Here is a 16,145-nt window from a genome sequence, read left to right on the forward strand (position 1 = left end):
CTCCTGCCCACCTACAGACGCCCTTCTGCTTTTCTCCCAGGCCAGAGGCACGCTGTCCCTGCTCAGGCCCAGACCCCGGCCTCCCGCTTCCAGCCCCAGCCCACGACCCCCATTCCCTGCCCCAGTCCATCCCTCCCTGCCTCCGTCCTGTCCTCTGCCAGTCCCCAAAGTGGTTTGGCCCCTTCCTGCCGGCACACGCCTGCTCTGCTCTGCCCTGCACGTGTGGATTCTGGGTCCTCCTACGAGATCTGCGCCCCCACCCGAGTGGAAGGAGGAAACTGACTCTCCAGCCTCGGAATTCTGGCTTCCCCACCCCCCACCCAGGACGGCCCCAGCGGGCACGCGTGGGCCGGAGGCCTCTCTGGTCCTGGCCGCACCACCGCGCTCGGACACGGGCCCTTCCCCGAGCGTCCGGGTCTTCTGGCAGCTGGCACTCCCCTCGAGGGGAGGCTTGTTCCTGGAGCTCCAGGCCTGGGCCCAGGCCCTGCCACCCTGCCGCGAGGAGGGGCGGGGAAGGGGCTGGCCCTGGGCTGGGGGTCCCCAGGGGCTACGTAGGACTTACCAATAAATACTGATAAAAGGGACATGGTGTGTGTGTGTGTGTGTGTGTGTGTGTGTGTGTGTGTGTGCATGTAGGTGTCTCTCTTTGTATATATATATATAATATATATAGATATTTATATATATATCTTTTTATATTAAAATGGGAGAGGGGGTAATGGCCCGGGGGGTGAGGGATGCTGGGAAAATAGAGATGTGATGAGATAGTTTATGGCCCCCTCAAGGTTGCAAGGGGCTGGGCAGCAGCAATGGTGGTTTCATGTGTCCGGCTGGTGATTCCGACGGTTTCGAGGCTTTTTCTGGTCCGGGAGCTCGGGGGTCTTGAGCCCCCCCGGGGCCTCTTTGTGGTTTGGGGGCGCATGGCGCCAGTATCCCTGACAGTACTGGTTGATGAGTCCCATTTCGGGCTGGGCCAGGAGCTGGGCCAGCTCCTGGTAGGGGGGCGTAGGGGGCCTGAGGCTGGCCGTCGCAGGGTCAGCGCCGGGGGGCTGCAGGGCGGCGATGGCGGCCCCCGGCGGGAAGAGCACCGCATGGACGGCTTCCCGACTGAGGACGTGCACCTGGACACGCGTGACCACGTGCTTGAAGTTGTTCTCGGTGGCCGTGCAGGTGTAGAGGCCGGCGTCGCTCAGCTGAAGGGCTCGAAGGAGCAGGCCGGGCTCTGTCCGCAGCGTGCGGTCCTCCGACCGAAGCTGGAGAGACAGAGCGAGGACCTCAGCCAAGTGCGCCCTTTCTGGCTCTTCCCCACCCTCCTCCCTTCCATCCCCATTTCTAAGGCTTCCCCCCTCCACCCCCCAGTCCTCCCAGCCCCTAATCGTTCAGGACGGACTTCCTTAAAAAATGCCACAGCACATATCAAGCAGGGACAAATAACAGCTCAAACCTCACTGGTGGAAGATTTTCAAAGCACTTTAAGGAAGGATATTTACAGAGAAATTAAATGACTGGCCCAAGGACACCCAGCTAGTCAATACCAGACTAAAACCCAGAGCCTTGAGTTGCTCACGGGCTAGTCCAGTTGGACGGTGTCTTAGAGAGTACCTATCTATGCTCTTCACGGTACAAGGGAAGAAAGTAAGGAGCCCCGCTGGGATCGGAACTCGGGTCTCCTGATTCTGTGCGTGCTCTTTCCATGACGCCCTGGGGCCCTGACGAAGCGAGGGCCTCTTCTGGGCAGGGGTCTTCCCTGGCTCACCTCCTTTCTCCGGTCACTGGCATCTCTTTGGAAAAGCCACTTGATGGTGGCTTGCGGGGATCGCGGCTGACACTCCAGGAAGGCAGCGCTGCCCTCAACCCCATACTGCACCGACTCCACGGTGTTCTTATTGACTAGACAAAGAAGGACCCAGATAGCTTCAGAATGTGGATTTACTTAAGGCCCCTCCCGATGCTCATCCTCTCCCTGTCCCTCTACATCGCCTTCCTCCTGCCGCCCGGAGCTTCGGTACAAGAGCTCTATCTCCTATGGATCAAAAGCCTGAGACGTCTCTTTTTTTCTGGCACCAGAGCCCTCTACAATCACACACCATTCGACCTCCCTAGTCAGTCTCTTCTCATCTCCCTCCTCTCCAGGATGCTCCAGTCACACTAGACTGACCTCTCCTATCCAAAACACGTTCTTCTGTCTCCGTGCCGTGACTCGAGCTGCACCCTATGCCTAAAATGGCCTCTTGTCCACCTCCTCACTTGCTGAACTCCTATCCATCCCTGAAAAGCTCATCCAAACACCACTTCCTCCAGGATGTATGCCTTGATTCCTGGCTCCCTTCCCCACCTCCTCAAATAGCATTTTGGTGGCATCTCGCTCATCAAAGAAATTCAGAGCAGGAAAGGACTTTATAAATCATTTTGGTCCACTTTCTTGCTTTACAGATGAGGACACCGAGGTCAGATTTATTCAAAATAAAATAGGTAGTAAGCAGCAGAACCAGAATTTGAACTGGATTCTTCTGACTCCAAATTCAGGACAAATGAACTAACAGTTAAGTGCCTGGGTGTCCTGAGTGAAGGAAGAAGAGGGGACTTACAGAGAGAAATCAGGAATGGTTTCTGCCCTCAAAGGAGCTTAGCTAAATATTAGTAGAGAAGTTCTTTTTTTTTAATTTTTTTTGTGGGGGTATGGATGGAACCTCCTATTTCACTGGTATAAGGAACTCTGGATAAAGAAATTCCCTCTACTGCTGCAGACTGGCAATTTTTCTGCAATCTATAGGCTTAGACAGTGGCTAGGGGGGATTGGGTCACTTATTCAGGATCCCAGAGTCAGTACAGAGGTCTTCTGTACCGGCTAGGAAGAACATCGGTCTTCCTGATTTGAGGGCTGGCTCTCTACTATGCCATGGAGAGAGACCCTATATGTGCATATTCAAAAACTCTAATACAACTCACCCAACTTTCTGCCCCACTGAGTAAAATGACTAAATCTTCAGGAAGTCATGGCATGTTATTATTATTAGATGCACCTTTCTCTCTATAGTTCCTTTGATTTTTATTTACTTATTTGTTTTTAAGCACTTACCTTCTGCTTTAGAATCAATTCTAAGACAGAAGAGTGGCAAGGACTAGATCATTGAGGCTAAGTGACTTGCCCAGGGTCACATAACTAGGAAGTATATGAGGCCACACTTGAACCCAGGACCTTCTCTCAACCTGGCGCTTTATCCATTTTGCTATCTAGCTTCCCTGATTTTTATTTTAAAAAAAAAAAGTAATTTGGAAATGGTATCTTCCTTCCTTGCTAGACTGTGAGGACCAAGAGGCAAGGTTACACTGGGTCTTAGCTAAGCCATGTCTCTCTCCCCTACCTTCAATCCCTGCCAAGTCTCACCCAATGTAGAATTCTACACATAACAGGCATTTAATGTCTGAGAGAGCCTTTTGGAATCTCTCTTTTTTTGTAACTTTAGCTTCTTTCTTAGAATTGATATTAAGTATTGGTTCTAAGGCAGGAAAAGCAATGAGTTAGGAAAGTAGGGTTAAGTAACTTGCCCAGGGTCACACAAGTTAGGAAGTAAGTATCTGAGGCCAGATTTGAACTCAAGAACTCTGGTCTCCAGGCCTGGCTCTTCACCCACTGGGCCACCTAGCTTCCCCTTGGAATTTTTTAATAGTAATTTTCAAAGCCTGGTAGATGGGGTTCTGCAGAGTGAGAGACATCCAGCTCTCAGATTTGGGATGGAGGCTCCTGGGATGATGACTGGGAAGCCACACTCACCATTGGAATTGAAACCTCTACACTGGCGGATGGGGTTGCCGTGGCGGATGTCTTGGCGACGGCTACGTCTACAAAAGAAGAAGGGCTAGATCAGGGGTCAGCAACCTTTTTGGCCGTGAGAGCCACAAACGCCACATTTTCTAAAATGTAATTTTGTGAGAGCCGTACAGTGCTCACAGTGCGGCTCCTGTAATAGTGCCTGAAAAAAAAAATGACTTTATGGCTCCTGCAGAAAGAGCCATACGTTGCCAACCCCTGGGCTAGATGGACCCTCGAAGGAACCACCTCCTGCCCCCATCGTTCTTGGCTCCCCTTAGATCCAGGGTCCCCCACAGACCAAGAGCTCCCCCAGGGTCTCCAGGTTCCCCTAAGGGCAAAGTTCCTCCAGTTCTGTGGGCTCCTGCTCAGGGCTCTTCCCCCCTTCCTGTTCTTCCCCCTTCCCTCTACCTTCCCCCTCGCCCTCTCACCTTTTGGAGGAAGCTGAGTAACGGGAGCAGAATTTGCCATCCCAGGCACAATAGGGATCCCTGGCAAGGCAGCAGTCAGCGCAGGCAGCTCCGTAGGTATGGCAGCGATGCAGGCCCAGGTGAGTTACCCCCACGGCAGAGGCCACATACAGTTGTTGCTGGGAAGGCATCGAGGGCTTGGTCAGCTGACCCTACCCAGGTCCCTCAATTCCCATGCCTTGGCTGGGTAGGGTCTTGCCTATCTAGGAGACAGAGTGCTGGCCCCCGAGTCAGGGAGATCTGAGTTTAAAGTTGGGCTTTGTGACCCTGGGCAAGTCACTTAACCTGTCTGCTTCAGTTTTCTCTACTACAAAATGGGGATAATAATATCCTCTACCTCCCAGGATTTTTGTGAGAATGAGTAAAGCACTTTTTAAAATTTAAAGAGTTATAAAAATGCTGGCTCCTCTTCTTCCTTATTGTTGTTATTAGACTAGGGATTGTGGAAGAAGTCTTTTCTCCTTGTTTTCCTTTAGTAGTAAATCCTAGCTATATATATAGAAAAGTCATGGGATTTAGAACTAGAAAGGACTGAAGAGAGCCAGTATTTTACAGATAGGAAAACTGAGGCCAAGGCTGGAGCCAAGTAGAGCTAAGAACACTTTGGTTCAATTCTCCGCTCTGACACTTGCTATCTGGGTGACCTTAGGTAAGCCACCTGCCTGCTTGGACCTCAGTTTTCTCATCTGAAAAGTGGGGGGTTGGAGTCAACAGTTTCTAAGACCTGAGTCCAAATCTGGTCCCAGGTTCTCACTAGCTGTGTGACCCAGGACAAGTCACTAACCTCCTTGTTCCTCAGCGTCTTTATCTGCTATTGAAGGGGTTGGACATGACGTCCTTTAAGCTTCTTCCCTCTAAGCCCCCGTTCCTATCCTCCTTCTCTGGATCTAAATTCTTGGAGCTCATGATTTGTCCAAAGTCTTACAAAGAGTCCACCTACATCCCAGCTTGGACTCTGCCCACCGAGGGCTATTTGCCCACCACAACCTCCCACCCTCCTCTCCTCCAGGGTGCTGCCTCTAAAAAGCTTTGGGGAAGTCTTGAGAACGCCCAGGGGATGAGCCTCTGAAATGAGGGCTGGGGAAAAGATGGGAAGAGAGGAAGGGTCTTTGCCCCTTAACGAGGAGGGATTCAGGGGGGCAATTCTGAGTGCATTCTCTCTTGCTCTGTCCTGCTGCCTAATATTGGAGTGGGGAGAGGGCGGGTACCCAGTGGGGACTCACCCTCTTGGAGGAGATGGTCATTGTCTTAATGGGGGCTGGAACCTGGAAAGAGAGGTCAAGTTAGATGGTTAAGAGGCGGGGAATGGGGGCAGCGAGGTGGATCAGTGGATAGAGCTTAGGTCTGGCATCAGGAGGTCCTGGGTTCTGGTCTCAGATTCTTCCTCTCTTTGTGACCCTGGGCAAGTCACTTACCCCCCACCCCCCACCACTGCCTAGCCTTTTCTGTTCTTTTGCCTTGGAACCCATACTGATTCTAAGATGGAAAGGAAGGGATTTTCTGAAAAAAGAGAAATCTCTGCTCAGGTCAGGAAGTCGCTGGGCCAGGGGTGGGCTGGAAGCGGGAGGGCTCGGGGCAGGGATTCCCACCTTGAAAACTTCGACCTCCTCCAGCATGAGCTCCTCGGTCTCCATGTCGTCCTTGGGCAGTACGATGACTTTCTGCACAGTGCCTCGGTCTGGAATGAGTTGAGGGGCCTTTCAGCAGGCGGGGGGATGGAGGGGGAGCAGGGAAGAGGCTGAAGGGGGCAGGGGGCACCGGCCTCTAGTCCACATTCTGCTCTGGGGCTCTGATCCTGCCCCAGCCTGGGGAGGAGAGCTCAGGGCTCGGGCCAGGGAAGGGGGAGGGAGCTGTCCATCCCCTGGTCCCCAGGGCACTTGAGGAAGCAGCAGAGCCCTACAGGGGTCTCTGTCCAGAGCCTCTGGCCTAATGGACCCGTCCCCAGCTTTGGGCTTGTGGAGGCCCCAAAGGCAACAGAATTCAGACCCAAAAGAAGTCACGCCGGCAGCCCTGCTCCTTGGGGCCGCTAGAGAGCCTACACTGAGAATGGGGTCTTTTAGGGAGTGGATGGAGAGCCAGGCCTGGAGTCAGGAGTCCTGAGTTCAAATCTGGCCAAGTGACTTGCCCGGAGTCCTGCAGCTAGGAAGTAGATGAGGCCACATTTGAACCCAGGATTTTCAGATGAGGCCACATTTGAACCCAGGAAACGAGCCACCTAGATGCCCTCTCCCTTTTTTTTTTTTTTTCCCATCCACCTTAGAGTTGGTATTAGGATAGAAAGTAAAGATTTAAATTTTTAAAAAGTAATTTTTAAAAAGAGGACACAGACTCAGCCCCTGAGCCTGGCACTGGCTGTGTAACTACGGGCAAGCATGGGTCACCTCGAAGGTCTCTCCCAGCTCTAAATTGATGATCTAAGCCTCAATGACCTCATCTATAAAATGGGGATGGAGGTACCCGCAGGACAGACCTCACTGAGAGTGAGTGAAAGAACTCTGCAGACTAAAGTACTCCACGACCCCCCGCGAGGCGTTACTCTTTGTGTCTAAGATAGGGGCGTGTGTGAGTGTCTATACCTACCCGGTGCACGCGTGGGTTTGTGTGAGTGTGGCTTTGCCACGACAGGCCCCACCTACTACTGCTTGGCACCGGGCCCTGTGCCAAGCAGACGCGACAGCTGCTCCTCAGGGGAGTCTGCCAGGCCCTGGGGGTGCCCACCCCCTCTCCCACCTGCCCGGGGGCAAGACGGCTCCGGGTTTAGGAAATGCTGGCGAGGGGATCGGTGCGACTTTCTCCGTCTATCTCAGACACTCACGGGAGGATGCAGGGGGGCTGAGATGGCCCTGGGGGGCTGGGGGCACCCTGGGAGCCCCCCCTTCCCCACATTAGCTCTGAGGCTTCAGGCACGCCCTCTGTTCTCCCCCAGAAGGGAAGGAGGAGAGCCACAGCGGTGACCTGTTCCAAAGGAGCCCCCCAGCCCCTTCCCCAGGCGGCCCAGAGAGAGGGTGACGTGAGGGTGCTGGTGGCTGTGGCGGTGGGTACCTGTGCCCAGGAAAAGCACCTCATAGCGCCCGTCGGCCGCGTCCACCTGATCCACGGCGATGGTGGTGAAGCGGTAGCGAGCGTTGGTCCTGACCACCAGGGGCCGGCGCTGCAGCGGGTACACCGCGTTGAACATCAGCGGGTGGGTCCGCATGAAGTTAATGACCTCGTCCGGGTAGTCCTTGGTGGACTTCATGGAGGGCGTGAAGGTCCCGCCTGGACACTGCAGCCACCGGACAGAGGTCAGGGGCCGAGCCTCGCCTCCTCTGCCCCGGCCCCCCTCCCTGGGGGGTCTGAAGAGGGGCGGCCCTCGCTTTGGGCATCTCTCCTCTCGGGGCCGGGGACAGGAGGTCGGGGTTTGGGATGAACCAGGGTCAGATTTCTGAGACGGGGGATCCCTGCTCTGCGGCAGAACCCCAGACACCCCGAGGACCCACAAGACTCACGGTGCCAGGCCGAGGATAGGGCATCTTGCCCGTAAAAGGCATCCACTGGTAGTTGGGCCCCTCTTTGTGGGCAAAGGGCCCATTGAAGACCATGCGGATGTCGGCCATGGAGTACACACAGACCGCAGAGCCCCTGAACACCGAGCTGGAGGAGGACAGAGAAGGAGCTCGAGCCCTCGGCCCGTCCCCAGGCTGGCTCGCCGCAGCCCCAGAGAATGCCCCCCGCGCCACCCCCAAGCCTGACGCAGGCCCTCACCCGGAGGATGTGAAGACGGCATAGATGACGGGGTTCTTCACATCCTGGGTCTGCTGCACAAACACGTCCTCTGGGCAGAAAAGAACCGGGGAAAACGTTTGGAGAGGGGCCAGGGCGGCGATGACTGCTAGGGCTACAGCGGGGACCCCAAAAACCACGAAGCTGGCCAGGCGTGAAAGGATCCCGGCCTGAACTTGGGAGCACCCCCGCCCTCTGCCCGGGCTCCTCCTAAGCCCGCGTGGGCACTCACGCAGTTCATCAAAGTGGGTCTCGATGCCATCGGGGCCAGGGACAGAGCAGATGAGTCGCGCCTTCAGGAAGGTGCTCCATTTGTTTACGAGGCAGCAGTGACCCCCGTCATCATTCTGCGGGCACAGACCACCCCGCTGCTGTGAGAATCCCGAACCCTCACCCCTGGAGTCCGGGCCCGAGTTCTGAACATCCCCCACTCCGGCCTGGGCCCAGGCTCTGGCCACGCTCCTCTCCGTCCCAGAGCTCCAGACGTCCCTCTGAGCCGCCCTCAGTGAGAGCCCGGGGGGAGCAGAGGGTCTGGCCGCCCCAGAGCCCACCCGCGTGGAAGGAGGCTTCCAGGGCTCTCGGGCCATACCAGGCAGATACGGCCGATTCGGGCATAGACAGCCGGGCTTTGGGGTGCCTCTGTGGACTTCTCTCGGAAGAAGAAATAGAGCTTGTCGTCGTTCCGCTCGGCACTGTCCGGGATGAGCTGGGCATGCACGAAGGAGGGATCTGGAACCGGGAGACGGAGACTCAGCCCGGAGCAGCTCTGCAAAGTGCCCCCCTTCCAGCCCCCCCACACGCACCGCCCGGCCCCTCTCCCCGGGCACCCTGGCTCCACGCAGCCCACCCAGATCGTCTCACCGTTGAGCCAGCGAGAGTTATACTGGTCCGTCCTCATGGCCGTCTGTTTGCCCAGGGTCCGGAAGATGGCTGCGTCCGTGCCCATGAAGTCTATGTAGACACCAGCATATAATTCCTCATCTGCGGAGAAAGGGAGCACTGAGGGTTACCCATGGAGTTGCTCCGACACGCTGGCTCAGAGCTTTTCTCTCCTCCAGGAAATCCTCCGGGATTCTCCCTGCTCCTGTCTCGAAAGCTCCAGCTCCTCCAGCATACCGTCCCTCCCCTGGAATCTGGCTAAGCCGAAGGTGGGGGGCATCGCCCAAGACAGTGTCCGCAGAATCATGGGATCCGAAGAGGAAGGAACCTCCGAAAGCATCTTCTCTCCCCGCATTTTCTAGTGGTCCAGAGAGGCAGGGAGTGCCTCCTCCTTCCTCATCTTATCTTATTTAACTCTTATTTTAGTAACAACTCCGAAGCAGAAGGCAAGGGTTAGGCAAACAGGGTCAAGTGACTTGCCCACAGTCATACAGCTAGGAAGTGTCTGGGGGCAGATTTGAACCCAGGGGCCTGGCTCTCTCGCCACGGAGCCACCTAGCCGCCCCCTTCCTTGTCTACTTCTCTGGGTACGTGCTGTGTGTCCCCTTCCCAGGAGAAGGTAAGCCCCCTGAGGGCAGGGGCCCCTTCCCTTTCGCCTTTGTATCCCGTCTGCTCTGCGTCGCTTGACTCCCAGTAGACGGTTCATAAATACTTGCTGAATGAACGAATAGGCTTATTAGTTCCTGGCACTGACTGGCAGCGTACACCTCCCAGGCTGCCCAGGGAGGGAGGAGCAGAGGAGGGGGGGCTCCCCTCACCCTGCTGGCTGTTCTCAGGCTTCTCTCATGGGCAGGGAGCCTAACAGCTGTTCCCAAACGAATAAAGCCTGGCAGCACATAGCCTGGGTGCTGATGCCAACCGGGGCGGGGGGGGCCGCCGCGGGCAGCCTGGTCTGGAAGGGGGTGCTCAGACAGACGGACACTATGAGGGAGGTCACTGAGCAGTCACTCCGTGAGTCCAGAAGGATTTAGTAAGTGCCTACTATGGGCCAAGCCCTTTGCTAAGGGCTGGAGATTCAGAGACAGGGAGTTTGCTAGGAGCTCACATTCTGAGAGCAGAGAGAATAGCAAAGGGCCGAGTTTCTCAAACAAAATAGAGACAGGAGAAACGGAAGAGCATCCATAGGGAAAAGGCATCAGCAGGAAGAGGGGTCAGAACAGCTCCCCTAAGGGGGGAAGATGTTAGCCAGGGACCCGGGAAGATGCCCAGAAAGGCCATTCTCCTGTCCCAAGCGTCTCACATCGTAGAATTTGGAGCTAGAAGGGCCCAAACGGGTCACAACATCCAACCCCCTTATTTTTTAGATTAAAAAAAAATTCTGTTTCAGAGGGGAATTGATTTGCTCAAAATCACACAGTTGGGGACAGCTCGGTGGCTCAGTGGAGAGAGAGTCAGATCTAGAGATAGAAGGTCCTGAGTTCAAATCTGGCCTCAGGCATCTCCTCGAACCCCAATTGCCTAGCCCTTATCGCTCTTCTGCCTTCAAACTGATACTTAGTAGTGATTCCAGATCAGAAGGGAAGAGTTTGGAAGGGGGGAAAAAAATCACACAGTTGGTGGGTAACAGCCTGGATTTGAACCCTGGCCACCAAATCATAAGATTTAAGCTGGAAGGGATCGTTGAAGACATAGCGTCAAAGAATTTAGAGCTAGAAGACATCTTGGAGGTCTGTCTAGTCCAACAGCATCACCTTATAGATTTTAAAAAACTGCAAACCTACAGTGAGGTTGAGCCACTTGTCCAAGACACAGGGTCAAGATCTGAAGCCAGGTCCTCTGGCTCTATATCTTTTGGCTGCACAGTAACCTCCAGGGAAGCTGCCCCCCGTCAGAACTTCATTTGGGGGCAGGTAGGTGGTTCAGTGGATCCAGAGCCAGACCTGGAGTCTGGAGGCCTTGGGTTCAAATCTTAGCTTTGTGGTCCTGGGCAATCACTTAACTCCAGTTGCCCAGCCCTTGCCACTCTTCTGGCTTAGAATTGATACTAAAACAGAAGGTAAAGAGCTTTCATTTTTTTATATTTTTTAATGACAAAAAAACTTCCTGAGGAGCTCATTCCCACCTTGGAGCCTTTGCCTATAGGTCATCAGCCAGGTGTCCCTTTCTCTTGCCCACCTCCTCAGCCTCACCTAATCCTGCTCCTTCCTTGGACCCCAGATCGGAGCTCCTCTGAAAGCCTCCCAGTGGAAACCAAGGGAGGTGACAGAGATCAAGGGAGTTATTCAACCCAAAGCCCCGTCTTCTGGAAGGGAAACACTCACTGATCAGGGCGGAGACACTGTCCACCTTGGGGTCGTAAGGACACTTGCCCTTTCCCGACTCCAGCTTCTCTGGCTCCAAGTAGAATATATAATCCTGCCAGGGAGAGATGGGAATTCAGAGAGGTCAAGGCCATGGGGAGGAGATTCCACACATACCACTACCATCCTCTCCTCCATCAGCAGCTTCCAGAGCTGGGGCTGGAAGAGGGAATAAGAAGTCAGCCGTCTCTAAGGGCTTAAGACCGACGAAGCTTTCCCTTCTTGATAACTGTGGCAGGGAGGCTTTATGAGAATTGCTGCCCCATTTCACAGATGAGGACATTGAGACCCAGAGAAAAAGGCTCTGCCAAAGTGATCTAGTACTACAGCTTGGGCTTGAACTCAGGCCTTGAGGTGACATTCAGTGCATCAGAGCTCTAATATGATCCCCCTCCTTGGCTGGGAAAGACCCTCTGACCACAGTCAATAGCCAGTCTTTGGACTGGGTTTGGGTGGGGTCAAAATCCCACCTACTCAGCCCCATCCACCTCTCCAAACCTGGAAGGCTAGTTGCCAAGGGCAGCAGGGCCACGACACAACAAATGTGGCTTTGGGGAAGGAATTCCTGGGTCCCTGTCCCAGAGAAGGGGGTTAAGTGCTGGAAAGAGGAGGTTCAGGAAAATCCCAGTCAGTGCTACCAGAGGACAAAGGCAGGAATCTGGGGGATCATGTGGGTGGGGAGAGAACGTAGCTCTATTCCCATTCTCTGCTCTGAGGCCTCTTCCTCAGCCCCGCTTCTCCGTGAACCGTCAGGCCCCCCAAAAGGGCAGACACAGAAGAATGCTGGACTGCAGCCAGCCAGTGAGGAGAGCAGGCCTGCCCTATGAGGAATTCCCAAGCCAGAGAGAAAATTGGTTTGGGCTCTTCCAGCCTGGTTGGTACCGTCCTGCCACCACAGGATCAAAAACTGAAAGCTGGCTAGCTTGATATTTTCCCTGTGACCCCAGGGCTGAGAGCCCCCAGACAGGTGGCCTGCTCTGGCCACTGCCTTCAAGCTCTAGATGTTTCTGTGTCACAGTGGAGTAACCCTATGAGTCTGTCTCCAAGGCAGGAGGGGCAGAAGGGCAGGAGGCGCCTAGGCTAGCTCTGAGAAACCCCTGGCCTATTAGAAAGAATCTAGGATGGGGGGAGGGCTCCCCTTAGAATCGGCCCCCCTTATCTTGTTCATCCTTATCCCTCCCCTTCTCCCGACCCCCAGTGCCACGTTCCAGGCCCTTTACAGAACTCCCGTCTGCACTGGTTTATGTTCATAACAAATCAGATGAGCGAAGGTCCGGGAAGAAGAAACCCCCAGCCTGGTCAGTGGAGATCCCAGAACCCTGAGATGGCCCCAGGACAACAGGGGGTTTGGGAGCAGAGCCAGGACCAAGCCCCAGTAAGACAAGGTGAATCAGGAGTGAGGTGCTCCAGACCCAGCCTGGGCCCCAGCAGGGTGGGAGTGGGGTGCACACGGCGGGGCAGGGAAAGAAGGAGAGAGGGAAGGAGGCTTCGGCAACACAGGAGAGGGGGTGCAGGAGAGGAGAGCAGGCGCCATGGATGGTGATGGCAAAACACACAGGTGGCCCTCCCGGACATTCCACACCCACCTGTGCCGCACGCAGCATGCCAGGCCCCCGCCCCAGGCGCTTCCATCCATCCGCACACAGCCAGGACCCTCTCACGGACACTCACCCACACACAGCCACGCTCTCCCCTATCCATCCACAGCACACACAGCTCTCCCCACTTCCAAGCCACTGGGGCCTGCAGAGAGCCCCAGAGCCGGTGCCCTGTTCACTCCCGTGATGGAACATACGTGTGTGCGAGTGTGTAAGATTTGGGGAGCCTGTGAGGTGGGGAGCCGGGGCCTCCCTCTTCAGGCCCGGCCAGGGTGGGGAGGTGGGCCGGGGGCTCTTCCAGGGTTCCTGCCCTCCCCTGGGTCGGGTCTCCACAGCGCTCGCAGCTGCAGCACCGGGGTTTGGGGCTGAAGGGAGGGAGGGATGGGGGGGCCCCGGGAGACACTGGGAGCAGCTCCAGGGGGGTGACTGGGCAAACCTCTACATCAAGGAGGGGAGGAAGGAGCCGGGCTGGAGAGAGATGTCCAGATTTAGGGCCTCCGAGGGGCATAAATCAGGGGTCTATCGGTCCGGTGCCGGGGAGCCCCTGTGGGGCGAAGGGGCAGGGAGGAGGTCCAGGGCCGTGCCGGACAGGGGCCGGGGAGGCTGAGGCCTGGGTCCCACCTGGTGCTGGGTGGCCACAGTTGGGCTGACAGCGGCTGCATCTGTGGCTCTGCTGCCCCGGCCTCTAGCCTGCAGGGTGTGTGTCAGCTCCACGGCCTGAGAAGAAGGACAGAGGCACGTTAGGCCTGGGGGCTCCCCCTCGGGGCAGGGAGAGCCACTCTAGGTAGACCAGTCACCCTACAGGAGCACGACCGGACACTCGCTCCCTCGGCACACACGGAGCGGCTCGGAGGCCGCCGTGCCGGAGCCCGCGTGGATCACACTCGCTCGCACACACACAGTGGGTGTCCTGCACACTCCCGGCGCCCCCAAGCCTCACACACGCTCACTGGCCCAGCGCCAACCGCATGACATCATACGAGTCCTGTCCACATGGGCTCCCGCTGGGAGAACGCATGTGCCCTGCCAAGAACATGCTTGCTCATACATGTTCCTCCTGCTGAGAACATGCCTGCACACAGCAGTCCCGTGGAGGGCACACACGTGTCCCATGGCCCCACCAGAGCCCGGATGGAGATGAAAGAAGCAGAAGCAGGAGGGTGAGGAGAGACAATATGGCAGATGCTGGGAGAAGGGAGAAGAGGCATCCCAGGGTTCCCCCCCAAAGAGCCCCCCTCAGATACTGACATGGATATTGACGAGCTCATCTGCGTCCAAAGAAAGTGGTGGTTTGAGGGAGCTTCTTCATCCGCCTCCCCTCCCCGAAAAGTTGGGTGGGGGGTGGAGTGGCACACACAGGGGAACCGAGGCACGGCAAATCCCCTCCCTCCAGCCGCTGAGGATGCCAGAATCCCAGCTTCCCGACCCACCGCTCCCCTGCCACGGCCCGACATCTCTCCAACTGGTGGTCTGCCTATCCGAGGGGCCATCGAGCCCCCTCCCTGTCCTCTGTGGCCTGAGGTAGGGCACCCCTAGAGCTTGTAAGAGGTCCCTAGAATCTGGGGCCCCACGGACGACCTCGGCAGCCATAGGGGAGGAGGTGCTAGGGGTTCAGGACTATTGCCCACCCCTCACCCAGCGCAGGAGCCCGGAGAAGCGTAGGGTGGCTCAGAAGGGATGGAGGCTAAGACTCAAGGGATCCAGGAGGGCCACACCTGGGGGAATAGGAAGGGGGTCAGGGGAAAGAATTCAGGGGGTCTAGGCTTTGGGTCGGGACTCCAAGGGTCAGAGGCTGGGGGTCCAGACCCTGGGCTATACCTGTGCCTTGCGCCCTCGATTGACATAGGTACACACAGGGTTGTAGGCGCCTGTCCCACACACATACAGATGGGTACGATTCCAGGGCTGGATGAGTCGAATGAAGTTCCCACATTCCCCCTGACCAAGGAGAGAAGAGCAAGAAGAAGCTGTAAAGACCCTTCCCCACCCTTCTCCCCCAGCTCCTACCCCTTTTCCTCCCACCCCCACCCCCTCTCAAGTGCCCACAGACTCAGAATGTCTGGCCTAGAAGAAATCTCAGGGTCATCTCATTCAATATTGCCATTTTACAGAGGGGAAAACTGAGCCCTGGGGAGGGAGGGGGGAGGAAAGCCAGGACTCACACCCACATGGGCTGACGTGGAGGCTTTGGATGAACTGGGGCCAAGAGGAGGTAGAGAAGTAACCCCGAGGGAGAAGGACCACTACCCTCCTCCAGGGCAGAGAGGAAAGGAGCCTGGGGGAGCCATTGCTGCCTCCTGCCCCTCAGTCTGATGGTGTTTTCCACGGGAGTGTCAGCTCTGCATGGCCCAGGAGGTATAGAATAGGGATTGGGCACAGGTCCGAGGCATCAACAGGTGAGAGTAGGGTGTTGGGAGAAGTTCTTGGGGGTTCCCTGATTCCAAAACTAACATTCAGTGCCCTAATATTCAGCGACTGGCTAATTTGGGGTTTGAGGAAGATGGAGCATTTGCGAGACATAAGGGGGACATGGAATTCGAGTCTGAGAGAGCTCAGGCCACAAATCTTAGGGATGGAGAGTTTAAGGGCTGTGAAACTGGGGTGCTGAGGATTTAGGGGCTGTGAGACTCATGGCCTAAAAGCTCTGGGCTTCATGCTTCAGGGTGAGGCTCTCAGACCCATGCCTCTTCCCCTCCCCATCCTGCCAACTGTCCACACTGCTGGCTCAGCCAGATACTCACATTGCTGTTCTTCCCTGAGAGCACACACTCCTCAATCCTCTGAGGGGAGGCTGCCCAATGGATCTGCCGGGGACCAGGGAAAGAGAAGTCAGAGCAGGGTGTGGAGACTCTCGTTCACCCCACCCCCAATTCAGAGAGCCCCAAGCAAGCCCTCAGGATTCCTTTAACCATGATCATGACTGCAGATCAGGCCAGGAATCCAGCCATTCTTGCCCTCTCCCAATACACACACTCAAGACAGATTCAGGTTGATGGTCCTGTGTTGGTATCGATATCCTGGCTACACTTACCCAGATGTCTGTATGTCTGTCTATCTTGGACTATGGTACAAGCCAAGGCAGAGAAGGAGAGAGGAAGAGAGGGGGAGAGAGAGAGTGAGAAAGTGAGAATAAGAAAGAGACAGAGAGAGAGAGGCAGAGAGAGAGAAAGAGGGATATATATATATATATGTATATATATATATATATATATATAGAGAGAGAGAGAGAGAGAGATACAGAGAGACAGAGACAGAGACAGAGAGA

The 16,145-nt window shown here is 55.8% G+C and overlaps 1 protein-coding gene across 1 annotated transcript in view; it reads right to left on the bottom strand.

Moving 5' to 3' along the window:
* Window positions 1-711: 711 nt before the first annotated feature.
* Window positions 712-16,145, bottom strand: part of SEMA3F (semaphorin 3F) — a 55,794-nt gene continuing 40,360 nt past the window's right edge. Inside the window, exons 4-18 of the mRNA XM_044676758.1 lie at window positions 15,622-15,684; window positions 14,699-14,818; window positions 11,244-11,337; window positions 8,905-9,024; window positions 8,633-8,772; window positions 8,276-8,390; window positions 8,026-8,095; window positions 7,770-7,914; window positions 7,324-7,546; window positions 5,871-5,959; window positions 5,505-5,546; window positions 4,243-4,400; window positions 3,776-3,843; window positions 1,757-1,890; window positions 712-1,253 (exon numbers count right to left, since the gene is read on the bottom strand). Of these exons, the coding sequence (XP_044532693.1) occupies window positions 819-1,253; window positions 1,757-1,890; window positions 3,776-3,843; window positions 4,243-4,400; window positions 5,505-5,546; window positions 5,871-5,959; window positions 7,324-7,546; window positions 7,770-7,914; window positions 8,026-8,095; window positions 8,276-8,390; window positions 8,633-8,772; window positions 8,905-9,024; window positions 11,244-11,337; window positions 14,699-14,818; window positions 15,622-15,684 (2,016 nt within the window). The 3' untranslated portion in view covers window positions 712-818. The remainder of the gene's footprint in view (window positions 1,254-1,756; window positions 1,891-3,775; window positions 3,844-4,242; window positions 4,401-5,504; window positions 5,547-5,870; window positions 5,960-7,323; window positions 7,547-7,769; window positions 7,915-8,025; window positions 8,096-8,275; window positions 8,391-8,632; window positions 8,773-8,904; window positions 9,025-11,243; window positions 11,338-14,698; window positions 14,819-15,621; window positions 15,685-16,145) is intronic.

The sequence above is a fragment of the Gracilinanus agilis genome, chromosome 1 (assembly GCF_016433145.1).
Source record: "Gracilinanus agilis isolate LMUSP501 chromosome 1, AgileGrace, whole genome shotgun sequence".
NCBI lineage: Eukaryota > Metazoa > Chordata > Mammalia > Didelphimorphia > Didelphidae > Gracilinanus > Gracilinanus agilis.